Raw genomic sequence first — 18576 nt, forward strand, 5'->3', positions numbered from 1 at the left:
AATGGGGGTGGGGGCTCTGGGGAGAGATAAAAGGGGGGTTAATGGGGTGGGGGGCTCGAGGGGGATATGGGGGGGTTAATGGGGGTGGGGGGCTTGAGGGGGATATGAGGGGGTTAATGGGGGTGGGGGCTTGGGGGGGATATGGGGGAGTTAATGGGGGTGGGGGCTTGGGGGGATATGGGGGGTTAATGGGGGTGGGGGGCTCTGGGGAGAGATAAAAGGGGGGGTTAATGGGGGTGGGGCTCTGGGGGGTTAATGGGGGTGGGGGCTCAGGGGAACAAGGGGGGGTTAACGGGGGTGGGGGGCTCTGGGGAGGAGGGGAGCCCAGAAAAGGCCCTGGGGAATTTGAGGAGGGGTCGGTACCTGCGGGGGGGGGGCAGCCCCGGGGCCGAGGGGGGGGTGGCGGCGCCCCCGGGGTGGCGGCGCCCCCCGCCCCCCCCTTGGGGCGCAGCTGGGCCAGGGCCCTGCGGATCCCCCCGGGGTCGCTCGGGACCACCCGGTCCAGGCGGAACACGGCCGAGGGGGGGGGCGGGGGCAGCGCCAGCCCCGGGGGGGGGGCGCCCGAGCCGGGGGGGCCGGGGGGGGCCGGGGGCTCCTCGGTGTTACGGCTGCGGGGGGAGGGGGGGCAAATGGGTGAGAGACCCCTCCCCAGAACAAAACCCAAAAATTCCCAGCCGCTCCCACCCTCTGAGACCCCCAAAGCCCCCCCAGAGCGCCCTGAAATGATGCAAGAGCCCCAATCTCCCCCCCCTTCACCCACACCCAGACCCCTCCCCAAATTTCCCCAACCCCCCTTAGAGTCCCCCCAGCCCTCTGAGACCCCCCAGGACCCCCAAATCCCCCCAAAATCCCCCCCCCCAGAACATTCTAGAGCCACTCAAGACCCTCCAATCACCCCCTCACATGCGCCCAGACCCCTCCCCAAATTCCCCCGACCCTTCTTTCAGTCCCCCAGTCCCTCTGAGACCCCCAGGACCCCCAAATCCCCCCCAGATCTCCCCACCCAGAACATTCTAGAACCACTCAAGGCCCCCCAATCCCCCGCTCACCCACCCCCAGACCCCTCCCCAAATTCCCCCAGCCCCTCCTGGAGCTCCCCCGCCCCCTGACCACCCCCAAATCCCCCCCCCCCCCCCCAATTCCCCCCCAGCCCCCCCCTCACCTGCGGTTCCGGGGCGAGGGCCACCCCCCTCTTGTCGCCGCCCCTCCCCCCGCGGCCCCCCCCCGCCTCGCCCGCCGCCCCCCCCGCTCTGGGGGGAGTTTTGGGGAGGGGGGCGGCCCCCCCGCGGGCCCCCCCCCGGAGCGGCGCTGGCTGGAGAAGCTGCGCTTGGCCAGGCGGGGGCTGGGGGGGGGAGGGGCGGCCGAGGAGGGGGGAGGGGGCGGCGGCGGGGGGGGGGCCCTGGGCGGGGGGCCCGCCGGGGGCCGGGGGGTCGCGCTCGGGGCCGGGGGGGCCCCCCCGGCGCCCCCCCAGGTCGGAGCTCTCCGAGGCCGTTTCCCACTGGTCCGAGTTGTGCTCGGGGGAGCGGGGGGGGCCGCGCCGGGCCGGGGGGGGGGGCGGCGCTGGGCGGGGGAGGGGCGGCCGAGGAGGGGGGAGGGGCGGCGCCGCCGCGGGGGGGGCCCGGGGGGGGGCTCCTGGCGCAGGCGGCGGAACCGGGGGGGTTTGTCCTGCTGCTGCCCCCGCCCGTGCCGCCGCCGCCGGGGGGGGGCGCTCCGAGCCCGACCCCCCCCCCGGCACGGGGGGGGCTGCGCCTGAGCGGCCGGGGGGAGGGGGCTGCTGCTGCTGCTGCTGCAGCGGGGGGGGGGCTCCAGGCCGGGGGGGGGCCGCCCCCCACCCCCCCCCACCCCCTCCTCCACGACCCCTCCGGGACGGGACCCCCCGAGGGGTGAAGACGCGGCCGCGGGGGGCGCGGGGGGGGCAGCCCCGGGTGGGTGGGGGGTCCCGGGGGCGGGGGGAGGGGCGGGGGGGGGGGTCTGGCTGCCGCCCCCCCCCGTGTCGGAGCTCTCGGAGCCGCGCTGGCGCCGCCGGGGGGGCTCCTCCTCGTACTCGGAGCCCTCGCTGCGGGGCTCGGAGCCGGGGGGCGCGGGGGGGGGCCCCGCCGGGGGGGCCCGCCGAGGGGGCGGGGGGAGGGGCGGCGGCCGAGCCCCCTCCCCCTCCCCCACCGGAGGGGGCCGCGGAAGCCGCGGAACTCGCGGGAGGAGGGGGGGGGCGCGGCCGCGGGCCCCTCCCCCCGCGGCCCCCCCCGCCCCCCCCGGCCGCGCCCCCCGTAGGACCCCCGGAACCCCCGGCCCCGGGCGAAGAACTCGCCGCGCCCCCCCCCGCGGCCGCCCCCCCCGCGGGGCGCCGCCCCCTCCCCCCCCGCTCCAGGGCGGGGTCGCGGGGGCGGCGGCGGGACGGGGACCCCCCCCCCGGCCCCCCCCGGGGGCGCGCCGGGGTCTCGGGGGGAGCTGGGGGAGGGGGCGGCCTTGGCCTTGGGGGGCTTCGGGGACTCCTTGGCGGGGGGGGGCTCCTCGCCCGCCGCCGCCCCTCCCCCCTCCTCTTTTTGGGGAGGGGGCTTCTTGATGGGCCCCGCGCGCCGCGGGGGGGGCGGCGCCTTCTCGGGGGGGTCCTCGGTGGTGGTCGGGGGGGGGGGGCGCGGCGGGGGGGGCCCCCGGGCCGGGGTCCCCAGCGGGTCTCGGTGCGCGCCCCTCCCCCCCCCCCCGCCGCGGGGGGGCTTGTGCGGGTCGGGGGGGGCGCGGGGGGGGCGGCGCGGGGCCCCTCCCCCCTCCTCCTTTTGGGGGGGCCCCCCCAGCGCCGCCCCCCCCCTCGTCCTTGGGGGCTTTTTGGGGAGGGGGCGCTTTCTTGGCGGGGGGGGGCTCCTTGAAGGGGGGGGGCGGGCGGGGGGCGGCGGCGCCGGGGGGGGGGCGGCGGCTCCGGGGGGGGCCCCGTCGCTGCTGGGGGGGGGGCTCGGGGGGGCGCGGCGGGGGGGGCGCGGCCGGGGGCAGGGCCCAGGGCCGGGGGGGGGGTGTGTGGGGGGGGTCCTCGGCGGGAGGGGGGGGCGGGAAGCGGGGCAGGGGGGCGCCCCCTCCCCCGTTCTCGAAGGGGGCGTAGGCGTAAGGGGGGGGGGGCGCCCCGGGGTCCCGCAGGCGCACGGGGGGGGTCTCACTCCTGGGGGGGGGGGAACGAGGAGAAAAGGGGAGTTAGGGGGGGGCGAGACCCCCAAAACCCCCCACACCCTCCCCAGAACTTCCCCCTGAACCCCCCCGACCCCCCTGCTCACCTCAGACCCCCTCAGACCCCTCCCAAAACTCCCCAAGACCCCCCTCAGACCCCCCCCCCACTGACCCCAGTGCCCCCAGGACCCCCCCAGACCCCCCAGGACCCTTCAGACCCCCCAGGACCCCCCCCAAACTCCCCAAGACCCCCCTGAGACCCTCACCCCAGACCCCCCATCCCCCCCCAGGACCCCTCCCAGACCCCCCCTCACCACCGCCCCCCCACCAACCCCCCCCAAAGTCCCCCCTCACCGCAGCCCCCCCAAGACCCCCCAGGACCCCCCCAAAGCCCCCCCCTCACCGCAGCCCCCCCCAAGACCCCCCTGAGACCCCCCCCGAAGCCCCCCCCTCACCGCAGCCCCCCCCACAAGACCCCCCAGCCCCCCCCGAAGCCCCCCCCTCACCGCAGCCCCCCCAGGACCCCCCGAAGCCCCCCCCTCACCGCAGACCCCCGAAGCCCTCCCCTCACCGCAGCCCCCCTAGGACCCCCCGAAGCCCCCCCCTCACCGCAGCCCCCCCCCAAGACCCCCGAAGCCCCCCCCTCACCGCAGCCCCTTGTCGTCGTCGCCGGGCGGGGGGCGCAGGGCCGGGGGCAGCCCCCGTGGCTCGGGGGGGGCTGCGAAGGCGTCGCCCCCCCAGGAGGGTTTTTGGGGGGTCCCCCGGGGGGGTCCCGCGCTCCCGCAGGGGGGGGGCGGCGGGCAGGGGCGCTCAAAGGGCTCCGAGCCCGAGCCCCCGCTGTCCGAGCGCTCCCGGGGCAGCAGCCCTGGGGGGGACGGGGTCAGACCCCTCCTCAAAATACCCCGAGAGTACAGAGACCCCCCAAAAACACCCGAGAGTACAGAGACCCCCCCAAAAATACCCCAATAGTACAGAGACCCCTCCTCAAAAACACCCCGAGAGTACAGAGACCCCCAAACACCCCCAGAGAACAGAGACCCCTCCTCAAAATACCTCAAGAGTACAGAGACCCCTCCTCAAAAACACCCCGAGAGTACAGAGACCCCTCCTCAAAAACACCCCGAGAGTACAGAGACCCCCAAACACCCCAGAGAACACAGACCCCCCCCAAAAATACCCCAATAGTACAGAGACCCCTCCTCAAAAACACCCCAAGAGTACAGACCCCCCCCAAAAATACCTCAATAATAGAGGACCCCCAAAAATACCCCAATAATACAGAGACCCCCAAACACCCCCATAGCACACAGACCCCCCCCAAAAATACCCCAATAGTACAGAGACCCCCCCCAGAAACACCCCCAGAGAACACAGACCCCTCCTCAAAAACACCCCGAGAGTACAGAGACCCCCAAACACCCCCAGAGAACACAGACCCCCGCCCAAAAATACCCCAATAGTACAGAGACCCCCCCCAAATCCCCCCAGAACCCCCCCAAATCCCCCCAGGACCCCAGAAAACCCCTCGGGACCCCTCCAGGACCCCCCCAAATCCCCCCCAGGACCCCTAAATCCCCCCAGGACCCCTCAAATCCCCTCCAGGACCCCCCCCAATTCCCTTTAGGACCCCCCAGGACCCCCCCAAATCCCCCCAGGACTCCCCCAAATCCCCCCAGGACTCCCCCCAGGACCCCCCCAATTCCCTTCAGGACCCCCCAGGACCACCCCAAATCCCCCCAGGACCCCCAAATCCCCCCAGGACTCCCCCCAAATCCCCCCCAGGACCCCCCCAATTCCCTTCAGGACCCCCCAGGACCCCCCCAGGACCCCTCCTCACCTGAGGGGTGCACGCCGGGGGGGTAGAAGTCGACGTGGGGGGCGCGGGGGGGCAGCAGCCGGGGGTCCACGTAGGGGGGCAGCATCACCCAGCGGGGGTCGAAGCCCAGCTGGGGCAGGGCCGGGGGTCTCCCCAGCGCCCCGAAAAGCTTGGGGGGCCCGGGGGGGGGCCGGGGGGGGCGGCGCCGGGGGGGGGCACCCCCGCCCCCAGAGCCCCCAGAGCTGGGGAGGGGGCTGCGCCGGGGGGGGGTCGGGGGGGGCCCGTGCTGCTGCTGCTGCTGCTGCCACTGCTGCTGCTGCTGCTTGAGGAGCTGCTCCTGGGGAGGGGGCTGCGGTGAGACCCCCGGGCAGGGACCCTCGCTGGGGCACCGGGTGGGACCCCCGGAGAGGGACCCCCTGCTGGGGGATGGGGTGAGACCCCCGGGCAGGGACCCCCAATTGGGGCACGGGGTGGGACCCCCGGAGAGCCCCCAATTGGGGCAGTGGGTGAGACCCCCGGGCAGGGACCCCCAATTGGGGCACGGGGTGGGACCCCCGGAGAGCCCCCAATTGGGGCAGTGGGTGAGACCCCCGGGCAGGGACCCCCTGCTGGGGCACCGGGTGAGACCCCCAGAGAGGGACCCCCCAATTAGGGCAAAGGGTGAGACCCCCAGAGTGGGACCCCCCAACTGGGGCAAAGGGTGAGACCCCCGGGCAGGGACCCCTCACTGGGGCACCGGGTGGGACCCCCGGGCAGGGACCCCCCAATTGGGGCAGGGGGTGAGACCCCTAAAGAGGGACCCCCAGCTGGGGCACGGGGTGGGACCCCGGGGTGGGACCCCCTGCTGGGGCACCGGGTGGGACCCCCGGGCAGGGACCCCCAGTTGGGGCACAGGGTGGGACCCCCCGCCCGCAGACCCTCAGTAAGGGCAAAGGGTGAGACCACCAGAGTGGGACCCCCAAATTGGGGCATGGGGTGAGACCCCTGCCCAGGGACCCCTGGATTGGGGGCAGGGGGTGAGACCCCCAAATTGGGGAAAGGGGGTGAGACCCCTGCAAAGACCCCCGGATTAGGGACCCCTCCCCATTTCCCAAACCCCTTCCCCATTCCCCACTCCCCTCCCCATTCCCGCAGCCCCTTCCCCATTCCCCACCCCCTCCCCATTTCCGCAGACCCCTCCCCATTCCCACAGCCCCCTCCCATATTTCCCAGCCCCCTCCCCATTTTGCAGCCCCCTCCCCACCTGCTGCTGCCGCTGGAACCGGGGGGGCAGCGACTTCTGGTACTTGGGGTACTGGGGGGGCTGGGCCGGGGGAGGGGGCTGCCGGGGGGGGGCCGCCCCCCCCTCGCCCTTGGGGTCCCCCTTGGGGGGCTGGGCCGGGGGGGCCGGGGGCGGCTCCTCGGGGGGCTCGGGGGGCACCTCCAGGGCCGGGGGCTCTGCGGGGGGAGGGGGAGGGGTCAGGGGGTCCCCGTGTGCCCCCCCCCAGCACTGGGAGGGTCCCCCAGACCCAAATCCACCCCCATGGCACTGCTGGGGGGGGGGTTGGGTGAGCAAGACCCCCAAATCCCCCCCCAAATTCCAGGGGAAAACCCAAAACCTCCTGGGGGGCATCCCGAGACCCCCCCAAACTCCCCCAAATTTACTGTGGGACACCCGGAGACCCCCATAACCCCCCCCAGACCCCCCCAAAACTCCCCCAAATTTACTGTGGGACACCCCCAGACCCCCATAACCCCCCCCAGACCCCCCCAAACTCCCCCAAATTTACTGTGGGACACCCCCAGACCCCCATAATCCCCCAACCCGACGGTGGGGAACCTCAAAATCCCCCCAGACCCCTCCCCAAAGCCCCCCAGATCCCCCAGTCCCCCCCAAAGCCCCCCAGAACCCTCCCCAAATCCCACCTGCAGCCCCGGGCGCTCCCCCAGTCCCTCCCAGACCCCCCCAAGCCCCCTCCCCAATTCCCACCTGCAGCCCAAGGCACTCCCCCACACCCCACAGACTCCTCCCAGACCCCCAAGCCCCCTCCCCAATTCCCACCTGCAGCCCCGGGCGCTCCCCCAGACCCCACAGACCCCCCCAAGCCCCCTCCCCAATTCCCACCTGCAGCCCCGGGCGCTCCCCCAGTCCCTCCCAGACCCCCCACACCCCCCCAAGCCCCCTCCCCAATTCCCACCTGCAGCCCCAGGCGCTCCCCCAGTACCCCCAGACCCTCCCAAGCCCCCTCCCCAATTCCCACCGGCAGCCCCGGGCGCTCCCCCAGTCCCCCCAAACCCCCCCAAGCCCCCTCCCCAATTCCCACCTGCAGCCCCGGGCGCTCCCCCAGGCCCTCTCAGACCTCACAGACCCCACAGACCCCCCAAGCCCCCTCCCCAATTTCCACCTGCAGCCCCGGGCGCTCCCCCAGACCCCACAGACCCCCCGAAGCCCCCTCCCCAATTCCCACCGGCAGCCCCGGGCGCTCCCCCGCTGCTCTCGGGCTCCTCCCGCGGCTCCGGCTCCGGGGCGGCCTCGGGGGGCGGCGGCGGCGGCGGCTCGGGCGGGGGTCCCGGGGGGCCATCGGCGCCGCCCGGGGGGGGTCCCGGGGGGGTCCCCGCGGCGCTGGGGAGGGGGCGGCGCTCGGGGGGGGCCCCGAAGCGCTCGTCCAGGCGCTTGAGCTTCTCGGCGCAGGCGGCGCGGCGCTGCTCGGCCATGCGGCGCTCCTCGGCCTCGCGGCGGCGCCGCGCCCGCGCCACGGCCTGCGACAGCTCGGCGCAGCTCTGCCGGCGGCGGCGGCGCCACGCCTCGTCCTCGTCCTGCAGGTGACACACCTGTCACACACCTGGGCACACCTGGGCACAGGTATGTCACACCTGGGTACACCTATCTACAGCCACGGCCTGCGACAGCTCGGCGCAGCTCTGCCGGCGGCGGCGGCGCCACGCCTCGTCCTCGTCCTGCAGGTGAGGCACCTGTCACACACCTGGGCACACCTGGGCACACCTGGGCACAGCTACAAACGCCTGAGCTACAGCCACGGCCTGCGACAGCTCGGCGCAGCTCTGCCGGCGGCGGCGGCGCCACGCCTCGTCCTCGTCCTGCAGGTGACACACCTGTCACACCTGGGCACACCTGGGTACACCTGGATACAGCTATGTCACACCTGGGTACCCCTATCTACAGCCACGGCCTGCGACAGCTCGGCGCAGCTCTGCCGGCGGCGGCGGCGCCACGCCTCGTCCTCGTCCTGCAGGTAAGGCACCTGTCACACCTGGGCACACCTGGGCACACCTGGGCACAGCTACAGACACCTGAGCTACAGCTGTGTGACACCTATCTACAGCCACGGCCTGCGACAGCTCGGCGCAGCTCTGCCGGCGGCGGCGGCGCCACGCCTCGTCCTCGTCCTGTAGGTGACACACCTGTCACACACCTGGGCACACCTGAGTGACACCTGGGTACAGCTACAGACAGCTGTGGGACACCTGAGCTACAGCCACGGCCTGCGACAGCTCGGCGCAGCTCTGCCAGAGGCGGCGGCGCCACGCCTCGTCCTCGTCCTGCAGGTGACACACCTGTCACACACCTGGGCACACCTGGGTACAGCTACAGACAGCTGTGTGACACCTGGGTACACCTATCTACAGCCACGGCCTGCGACAGCTCGGCGCAGCTCTGCCGGCGGCGGCGGCGCCACGCCTCGTCCTCGTCCTGCAGGTGACACACCTGTCACACCTGGGCACACCTGGGCACACCTGAGTGACACCTGGGTACAGCTACAAACACCTGAGCTACAGCCACGGCCTGCGACAGCTCGGCGCAGCTCTGCCGGCAGCGGCGCCGCCACGCCTCGTCCTCGTCCTGCAGGTAAGGCACCTGTCACACCTGGGCACATCTGGGCACACCTGGGCACACCTGGGTACAGCTACAGACAGCTGTGGGACACCTGAGCTACAGCCACGGCCTGCGACAGCTCGGCGCAGCTCTGCCGGCGGCGGCGGCGCCACGCCTCGTCCTCGTCCTGCAGGTGACACACATGTCACACACCTGGGCACACCTGGGCACACCTGGGTACAGCTACAGACAGCTGTGGGACACCTGAGCTACAGCCACGGCCTGCGACAGCTCAGCACAGCTCTGCTGGCGGCGCCGCCATGCCTCGTCATCGTCCTGCAGGTGACACACCTGTCACACCTGGGCACACCTGGGCACACCTGGGTACAGCTACAAACACCTGAACTACAGCCACGGCCTGCAACAGCTCAGCGCAGCTCTGCCGGCGGCGGCGGCGCCACGCCTTGTCCTCGTCCTGCAGGTGAGGCACCTGTCACACCTGGGCACACCTGGGTCACACCTGGGCACACCTGGGTACAGCTACAGACACCTATCTACAGCCATGGCCTGCGACAGCTCGGCGCAGCTCTGCCGGCGGCGGCGCCGCCACGCCTCGTCCTCATCCTGCAGGTAAGGCACCTGTCACACACCTGGGCACACCTGGGCTCGCCTGTGTAACACCTGGGAACACCTGCCGTGCACCTGTGTGTGCCTGTAGCACACCTGAGCTCACCTATGTTCACCCAGGTCACACCTGAGAGCACCTGGGTACACCTGCGCACACCTGAGTACATCTGACCACAGCTACAGACACCTGGGTCCCACCTAAACACACCTGAGTACACAGGTGTACCCCCTATGCACACCTGGGTCACACCTGAACACACCTATGTACACCTGTGTGCACCTGTATCACACCTGTGCACACCTGTGTCCCACCTGAACACACCTGAGCACACCTGTGTTCATCTGTACCACACCTGTGTCACACCTGAACACAACTGAGCACACCTGTGCTCATCTGTACCACACCTGTGTCACACCTGAACACACCTATGTACACTTGTATCACACCTGCAGACACCTGTGTCCGACCTGTGCACACCTGTGTCCTGCTTGTGCCACACCTCTATCACACCTGCACACACTGCACACCCGTATCATGCCTGTATCACACCTGCACACACGTGCACATACCTGTACCACACCTGAGCACACCTGCGCACACCTGTGTACACCTGTATCAAACCTGAGCACACCCGTATCACACCTGCACACACCTGTGCACACCTGCACATACCTGTGCATGCCTGTATCACACCTGAGCACACCTGTATCATACCTGAGCACACCTGCACACACCTGTGCACACCTGAGCACACCTGCACACACCTGTGCACACCTGTATCACACCTGCACATACCTGTGCACACCTGTATCACACCTGTATCACACCTGCACACACCTGTACCACACCTGAGCACACCTGTACCACACCTGAGCACACCTGTACCATACCTGTATCACACCTGAACACACCTGTACCACACCTGAGCACACCTGCACACAGCTATGCACACCTGTACCACACCTGTATCACACCTGAGCACACCTGCACACACCTACGCACACCTGTACCACACCTGAGCACACCTGCACACACCTGTGCACACCTGTGCACACCTGTACCACACCTGAGCACACCTGTGCACACCTGAGCACACCTGTACCACACCTGTACCACACCTGCACACACCTGTGCACACCTGTACCACACCTGAGCACACCTGCACACACCTGTGCACACCTATATCACACCTGTGCACACCTGTACCACACCTGTACCACACCTGAGCACACCTATATCACACCTGCACACACCTGTACCACAACTGAGCACACCTGCACACACCTGTATCACACTTGTATCACACCTGAGCACACCTGCACACACCTGTGCACACCTGTACCACACCTGAGCACACCTGTACCACACCTGAGCACACCTGAGCACACCTGTGCACATCTGTATCACACCTGCCCACACCTGTGTCCCCCGGCCCCGCCCCCACTCACCGGGAGCTCGTTGGGCGTGGCCCAGCTGCCGCGGTTGGGCGGGGGCGGCGGGGGCGGGGCCCGGGCGGGCGGGGCCGGAGTGGGCGGAGCCTCCTTGGGCCCCTCCGGGGGGGCTTTGGGGGGCGGCTCCTCCTTCGGGGGGGGCGGAGCCTCGGCGGGGGCCGGGGGCTCGTTCTCCTTCCTGGGGGGACACGGGGGGGTTACAGCTGGGTTGGGGGGGTTTTGGGGAGGGGGCTGCCCCGACTGGGGAGGGGGCTCACCCCTCATCCTCCTCATCTTCCTCCCGCCCGTCCTCCTCGTCGCTGAACTTGAGCTTCTCGCTGTAATCCACCTCCTCGTGGGCTCCTGGGGAGGGGGCAATGGTGGGTGGGGGTCCCCAAAGCCCCCCCCAAAGCCCCCCAAAGCCCCCCAAAGCCCCCCGAGCCCCCCGAGCCCCCCGCACCTGCCCAGCCCTCGTCGTTCTCCTGGTCCAGCTCATCGAACTCCCGCAGCTCGTCCTGGCGCAGCACGGGGGGGCGCGAGGGCGGAGACCCCCCCCGAGGGGGGCCCGCAGCCCCCCGGGGACCCCCCGGCCGCGGGAACCTGCCGGGACCCCCGAGACCCCCGGGGTTAGGGCAGGGCAGGGGGCTGGGGGCACCCCCCGGAGGGACTGGGGGGATTTGGGGGGTTGGGGAGGGGGATTCGGGGTCATCCCAAAGTGACTGGGGGGAATTTGGGGAGGGGGATTCGGGGTCATCCCAAAGTGACTGGGGGGAATTTGGGGAGGGGGATTTGGGGTCATCCCAAAGTGACTGGGGGGAATTTGGGGAGGGGGATTTGGGGTCATCCCAAAGTGACTGGGGGGAATTTGGGGAGGGGGATTTGGGGTCATCCCAAAGTGACTGCGGGGAATTTGGGGAGGGGGATTTGGGGTCATCCCAAAGTGACTGGGGGGAATTTGGGGAGGGGGATTTGGGGGACCCCAGAAGGGACTGGGGGGAATTTGGGGAGGGGGATTTGGGGGGGTTTGGGGTCACCCCGAAGGGACTGGGGGGGTTTGGGGACCCCATAAAATGGGAAGTGGGGAGGGGGAGAGGGTCTGGGGTCTCCTCAGTCATGGGGGGGGAGTGGGGAGGGGGATTTGGGGTCTCCTCGGTGGGACTGGGGGGGTTTGGGGACCCCCTAGAACGGGAATTGGGGGGAAATGGGATTTGGGGTCTGGGGGTGGGATTTGGGGTCTGGGGGTGGGATTTGGGGTGGATTTGGGGTCTGGGGGTGGGATTTGGGGTGGATTTGGGGTCTGGGGGGTTCAGAGACCCCCCCTCACTCACCTCTGTGCGTCGGGGCCGCGGAAGGGCCCGTAGGGCGGGGGGAAGGGCAGGTACGGGGGGTACATCTGGGGGGGAGACCCCGAAATCAGCCACAGCCCCCTCCCCAAAATCAGCCACAGCCCCCTCCCCAAAAACCCCTGGATAAACCCCAAAATCAGCCACAGCCCCGTCCCCAAAATCAGCCCCAGCCCTCTCCCCAAAATCAGCCACAGCCCCCTCCCCAAAAACCCCAGGATAGACCCCGAAATCAGCCAGAGACCCCTCCCCAAAATCTCCCAGGGGACACCCCAAAATCAGCCAGAGCCCCCTCCCCAAATCCCCCTGGATACACCCCAAAATCAGCCAAAGCCCCCTCCCCAAATCCCCCTGGATACACCCCAAAATCAGCCAGAGCCCCTTCCCCAAATCCCCGTGGATAAACCCCAAAATCAGCCAGAGCCCCCTCCCCAAAATCAGCCAGAGCCCCCTCCCCAAAATCAGCCACAGCCTCCTCCCCTCCCTGGGCCAGGGCAGAGCCCCCAGAGGGATTTTGGGGAGGGGGATTTGGGGAGGGGGGATTTGGGTTTGGGGGTTTTTTGGGGAGGGGGCTCGGTACTCACGAAGGGCGGCATCACCCCCCGGTACGGGGGGAAGTGGGGGGGCCCGGGGGGGGCTCCCCCCCCCTCGGCCGGCGGCTCCTCGGCCCCGCGCCCCTCCCGCCAGCTGCCACCTGGGGGGTCACAGAAGGGTCACAGAGGGGGCAGGGGGGGGTCCTGAGGGGTCTGGGGGGTCACAGAGGGGTTACAGAGGGGGCAGGGGGGGGTCCTGAGGGGTCTGGGGGGCTTAAGAGGGGTCTGGGGGGTCACAGAGGGGTCACAGAGGGGGCAGGGGGGGGTCCTGAGGGGTCTGGGGGGTCACAGAGGGGTCTGGGGGGCTTAAGAGGGGTCTGGGGGGGCTAAAGAGGGGTTACAGGGGGGTCTGGGGGGTCACAGAGGGGTCTGGGGGGGTCCTGAGGGGTCTGGGGGGTCACAGAGGGGTCTGGGGGGCTTAAGAGGGGTCTGGGGGGGCTAAAGAGGGGTTACAGGGGGGTCTGGGGGGTCACAGAGGGGTCTGGGGGGGGCACAGAGGGGTCTGGGGGGTCACAGAGGGGTCTGGGGGGTTACAGAGGGGTCTGGGGGGGGGCACAGAGGGGTCTGGGGGGTCACAGAGGGGTCTGGGGGGGTCCTGAGGGGTCTGGGGGGTCACAGAGGGGGCAGGGGGGGCTAAAGAGGGGTCTGGGGGAGCCAAAGAGGAGTCTGGGGGGGCTAAAGAGGGGTTACAGGGGGGTCTGGGGGGCTAAAGAGGGGTCGGGGGGGTCACAAAGGGGTCTGGGGGTCACAAAGGGGTCTGGGGGGGGTTACAGAGGGGTTACAGGGGGGCCTGCGGGGGTCACAGAGAGGTCTGGGGGGGGTCCTGAGGGGTCTAGGGGGGTCACAGAGGGGTCTGGGGGGGCTAAAGAGGGGTTACAGGGGGGTCTGGGGGGGCTACAGGGGGGTCTGGGGGGGTCCTGAGGGGTCTTGGGGGGGTCTACAGAGGGATCAAGGGGGGCTAAAGAGGGGTCGGGGGGCACAGGGCGGGGTCAGGGGTCTCCTGGGGGGTCCCAGAGTGGTCAGGGGTCTCCTGGGGGGTCCCAGGGGCGTCCCAGAGTGGTCAGGGGTCTCCTGGGGGGTCCCAGGGGGGTCCCAGAGTGGTCAGGGGTCTCCTGGGGGGTCCTGTGGGAGGCCAAGGACCCCCAAGGCAGGGGGGGGGGAACTGGGGGTTCCTGTTGGTCCCAGAGCCCTGGGGGGGGGGGGGGGGGGGGGTCCCTGGGCGGTTCTGGGGGTCCCAGGGCGGTTTTGGGGGTCCCAGGGCGGTCCTGGGGGTCTCAGGAAGGTTCTGGGGGTCCCTGGGCGGTTCTGGGGGTCCCAGGGCAGTTTTGGGGGTCCCAGGAAGGTTCTGGGGGTCCCAGGGCGGTTCTGGGGGTCCCAGGAAGGTTCTGGGCGTCCCAGGGCGGTTTCAGGGGTCCCAGGGTTGTTCTGGGGGCCCCAGGAAGGTTTTGGGGGTCCCGGGGCGGTTCTGGGGGTCCCAGGAAGGTTCTGGGGGTCCCTGGGAAGTTCTGGGGGTCCCTGGGAAGCTCTGGGGGTCCCAGGACGGTTCTGGGGGTCCCAGGACGGTTTCGGGGGTCCCAGGACGGTTTCGGGGGTCCCAGGGAGGTTCTGGGGGGTCCCAGGAAGGTTTTGGGGGTCCCAGGAATGTTTCAGGGGTCCCAGGGCGGTTCTGGGGGTCCCAGGGCAGTTCCGGGGGTCCCGGGGGGGTCACTCACCGTGGGGGCGGGGGCTCGGTGCGCGCCCACCCGACGCGTCGGCAGCGCCCCCCCGCTCGCGGCCGCCCCTCCCCCGCTCGGCGGCCGCCCCCAAACTGGGGAACTCCTCCCGCGAGAACCGGCCCGGGAGGGGGGGGGGCTCTGGCACCTGGGGGGGCACCGGCGGTCAGGGGGCGCCCCCGAACCGGGGGAGGGGTCAGGGGGCTCCCCAAGCCCCAGGGGAGGGGTCCTGGGTGCCCCAAACCCCAAATGAGGGGTCCCGGGGGCTCCCCAAACCTTGGGGGAAGGGTCAGGGGGCTCCCCAAGCCCCAGGGGAGGGGTCCTGGGTGCCCCAAACCCCAAATGAGGGGTCCCGGGGGCTCCCCAAACCTTGGGGGAAGGGTCAGGGGGCTCCCCAAGCCCCAAGAGAGGGGTCCTGGGTGCCCCAATCCCCAGGGGAGGGGTCCCGGGTACCCCAAACCCCCAATGAGGGGTCCCAAGTGCCCCAAACCCCCAGTGAGGGGTCCCAGGTACCCCCCAAATGAGGGGTCCCAGGTGCCCCAAACCCCCAATGAGGGGTCCCGGGTACCCCAAACCCCCAGTGAGGGGTCCCAGGTGCCCCAAACCCCCAATGAGGGGTCCCAGGTACCCCAAACCCCAAATGAGGGGTCCCAGGTACCCCCCCAAATGAGGGGTCCCAGGTGCCCCAAACCCCCAGTGAGGGGTCCCGGGTACCCCAAACCCCAAATGAGGGGTCCCAGGTGCCCCAAACCCCAAATGAGCGGTCCCAGGTGCCCCAAACCCCCAATGAGGGGTCCCAGGTACCCCAAACCCCAAATGAGGGGTCCCGGGTACCCCAAACTCCACAGGAGGGCTCAAGGAGCCCCCCAAACCCGGGGGGAGGGGTCCCAGATACCCCAAACCCCAGGGGAGGGGTCCCAGGTGCCCCAAACCCCAAATGAGGGGTCCCAAGTACCCCAAACCCCCAGTGAGGGGTCCCGGGTACCCCAAACCCCCAGTGAGGGGTCCCGGGTACCCCAAACCCCACAGGAGGGGTCCCAAGTGCCCCAAACCCCCAATGAGGGGTCCCGGGTACCCCAAACCCTCAATGAGGGGTCCCAGGTACCCCAAACCCCAAATGAGGGGTCCCAGGTACCCCAAACCCCCAGTGAGGGGTCCCGGGTGCCCCAAACCCCCAATGAGGGGTCCCAGGTACCCCCCAAATGAGGGGTCCCGGGTACCCCAAACCCCACAGGAGGGCTCAAGGAGCCCCCCAAACCCGGGGGAGTTGGGGGCAGGGGGCTCCCCAAGCCCCGTGCGAGGGGTCAGGGGAGCCCCCGGTGCCCAGGGAAGGGGGTCAGGTTTGGGGGGGGGTCCCGGGGGGGTCGGGGGTCCCCCCGTTTCTCACCATCGGCGGGGGAACCGCTGGCCTGCGCCCAGGACTTTGCCGCGCTTGGCGGCGGGGGGGGGGTTCTGCGGGGAAATTGGGGAGGGGTCAGCACAGGGAGGGTCTGGGGGGGGTCACGGGGAGGTTTTGGGGCGGGGAGGGGTCTCACCTCGGGGGTCCCCGGGGTCCGAGTCCCCCCGGTGCCGCTCGCAGGCGGCTGCGAATCCGGCGGTGACGGCGACTGCGGCGGGGGAGGGGCGGAGGGCTCGGAACTGGGGGGGGGGAGGGGGTCAGTGGGGAATTGGGGAGGGGGCTGAGACCCCCCGGCTGCCCCCCAGGACCCCCGGAGCGCCCCGTGCCCAGGGCTGGGGGTCACCGGGGTACCCTAAAGCTCCCTGTGGGCTCCCCCAGGACCCCTCCTCACCGATGGGGTCGGGGGGGTCACCGTGCCCCCTCCTCACTCAGGGTCAGGGGGGTCACCGTGCCCCCTCCCCACCTATGGGGGTCAGGGGGGGTCACCGTGCCCCCTCCCCACCTATGGGGGTCAGGGGGGGTCACCGTGCCCCCTCCTCACTCAGGGTCAGGGGGGGTCACTGTGCCCCCTCCCCACTCACAGGGTCATGGGGGTCACCGTGCCCCCTCCCCACTCAGGGTCAGGGGGTCACCGTGCCCCCTCCCCACTCACAGGGTCAGGGGGGTCACCGTGCCCCCTCCTCACTCAGGGTCAGGGGGGGTCACCGTGCCCCCTCCCCACTCACAGGGTCAGGGGGGTCACCGTGCCCCCTCCTCACCAATGGGGTCATGGGGGGGTCACCGTGCCCCCTCCCCACCCATGGGGTCAGGGGGTCACCGTGCCCCCTCCCCACTCAGGGTCAGGGGGTCACCGTGCCCCCTCCCCACCCATGGGGTCAGGGGGGTCACCGTGCCCCCTCCCCACTCAGGGTCAGGGGGTCACCGTGCCCCCTCCCCACTCACAGGGTCAGGGGGGGTCACCGTGCCCCCTCCCCACTCACAGGGTCAGGGGGTCACCGTGCCCCCTCCCCACCCATGGGGTCAGGGGGGTCACCGTGCCCCCTCCCCACTCAGGGTCAGGGGGGTCACCGTGCCCCCTCCCCACCTATGGAGGTCAGCCAAGTCACTCTGCCCACACTGGGACCCCTCCCCACCAATGGAGCTCCTTCTACCCAATCTGAGCCCCCTCCCCACCAAAAGGGGTCAGGGGGCATCACTAAGCCCCATCCCCACCCCGGGGGTCCCTCCCCAGCCCCCTCCCCACCCCCAGCCCCCTCCCCACCTGCAGGGGGGTCGCTGCGGCTGGCCCATCCCCAGCCCCGGGGGGTCCCTCCCCAGCCCCCTGCCCACCCCGGGGGTCTCCCCACCTGCGGGGGTCGGGGGGGGGTCGCTGCGGCTGGCCCATCCCCAGCCCCGGGGGTCCCTCCCCAGCCCCCTGCCCACCCCGGGGGTCTCCCCACCTGCGGGGGTCGGGGGGGTCGCTGCGGCTGGCCCATCCCGAGCCGTCGCGGGGCACCAGGGCCACGTTGGGGTCGTTGCCTTTGTTCTCGGCCTTCAGGCTCGGCAGGTGCGCGGGGGGGGGCATGCGCCGGGTGGGCACCTTGCCCAGGCTCTGCAGCCCATGGCGGGGGGCGCCTGGGGGGGGCACGGGGTCCGGGTGAGACCCCCGAGCTGCCCCCGGGACCCCCGAGCTGCCCCCGGGACCCCCGAGCTGCCCCCGAGCCGCACTGAGCCCCCCGAGCTCCTCTGAGCCCCCCGAGCCCACCCAGACCTTGCCCAGGCTCTGCAGCCCATGGCGGGGGGCGCCTGGGGGGGCACGGGGTCCGGGTGAGACCCCCGAGCTGCCCCCGGGGACCCCCGAGCTGCCCCCGAGACCCCCGAGCTGCCCCGAGACCCCCGAGCTGCCCCGAGACCCCCGAACTGCCCTGAGACCCCCGAGCTGCCCCCGAGACCCCCGAGCTGCCCCCGGGACCCCCGAACTGCCCCCAAGCCCCCCACATCCCGCACACAGAGGGGTCACTCCAGAAGAGACCCCCCCCTCCCCAATTCCCAAATGAACACGGAGGGGTCCCGAACCCCCCAGATGGGACCCTCCCCCCGTTTTGGAGACCCCAACCCCAACCCCAACCCCCTCCCCCCCCACAAAACCGGTGGGGGTCCCATTTTGGAGACCCCTCCTCCCACCCTGAGTCCCCCCAAAACTGGGGGAGGGTCGCACTTTGGGGACCCCACCAACCCCCCCCCCCAGAACCGGGGGGTCCCATCTTGGGGACCCCTCCTCACTCCCCAACCCCCCCCCAAAAACCGGGGGGGTCCCATTTTAGAGACCCCTCCCCAACCCCCTCCAAAACCGGGGGGTCCCATTTTAGAGCCCCCTCCTCCCTCCCCGACCCCCCACACCCCCCCAAACCGGGGTTCCCCCCCCGGCGGGGGTCTCCCGGTGCAGCCCCCCCGGCCCAGCCCGGTTACCGGCGGCGCGGGGGGGCTCGAGCGGCCGCCCCCGGTAGCTCTCACTGAGGCTCAGGCAGTTGTAGCGCCGGCCCCGCGCAGCCCGATCGCTCATGGCGCCGCATCGGCCGCACCGGGACCTGCGGGAGGGGGGCTGGGGGTCTCACCGGGGCACGCGGAACCGCCGCTCCCGGTACAGGCCGCGCTCCCCCCCCCCCCCCCCTCCCCGCCCTGGGGAACCGGGCACACCGGAGGGACCGGGGG

General features: G+C 71.2%; 1 protein-coding gene across 1 annotated transcript; it reads right to left on the minus strand.

The window, feature by feature from the left end:
* Positions 1 to 227: 227 nt before the first annotated feature.
* Positions 228 to 18523, minus strand: LOC132323055 (protein PRRC2A-like). The gene is given in 24 exon segments (XM_059837837.1): positions 228 to 244; positions 364 to 608; positions 1163 to 1326; positions 1603 to 1803; positions 1954 to 2097; positions 2100 to 2888; positions 2986 to 3145; positions 3799 to 3899; positions 3901 to 3942; positions 3945 to 4015; positions 4988 to 5303; positions 6210 to 6403; positions 7414 to 7762; positions 10857 to 11037; positions 11117 to 11201; positions 11299 to 11438; positions 12167 to 12231; positions 12766 to 12875; positions 14487 to 14634; positions 15874 to 15938; positions 16022 to 16124; positions 17232 to 17260; positions 17308 to 17499; positions 18334 to 18523. Coding segments are annotated over 24 exon segments (4005 nt in total). The 5' UTR covers positions 18428 to 18523.
* Between the last annotated feature and the right edge of the window lie 53 nt (positions 18524 to 18576).

The sequence above is a fragment of the Haemorhous mexicanus genome, unplaced genomic scaffold (assembly GCF_027477595.1).
Source record: "Haemorhous mexicanus isolate bHaeMex1 unplaced genomic scaffold, bHaeMex1.pri scaffold_272_ctg1, whole genome shotgun sequence".
Lineage (NCBI taxonomy): Eukaryota > Metazoa > Chordata > Aves > Passeriformes > Fringillidae > Haemorhous > Haemorhous mexicanus.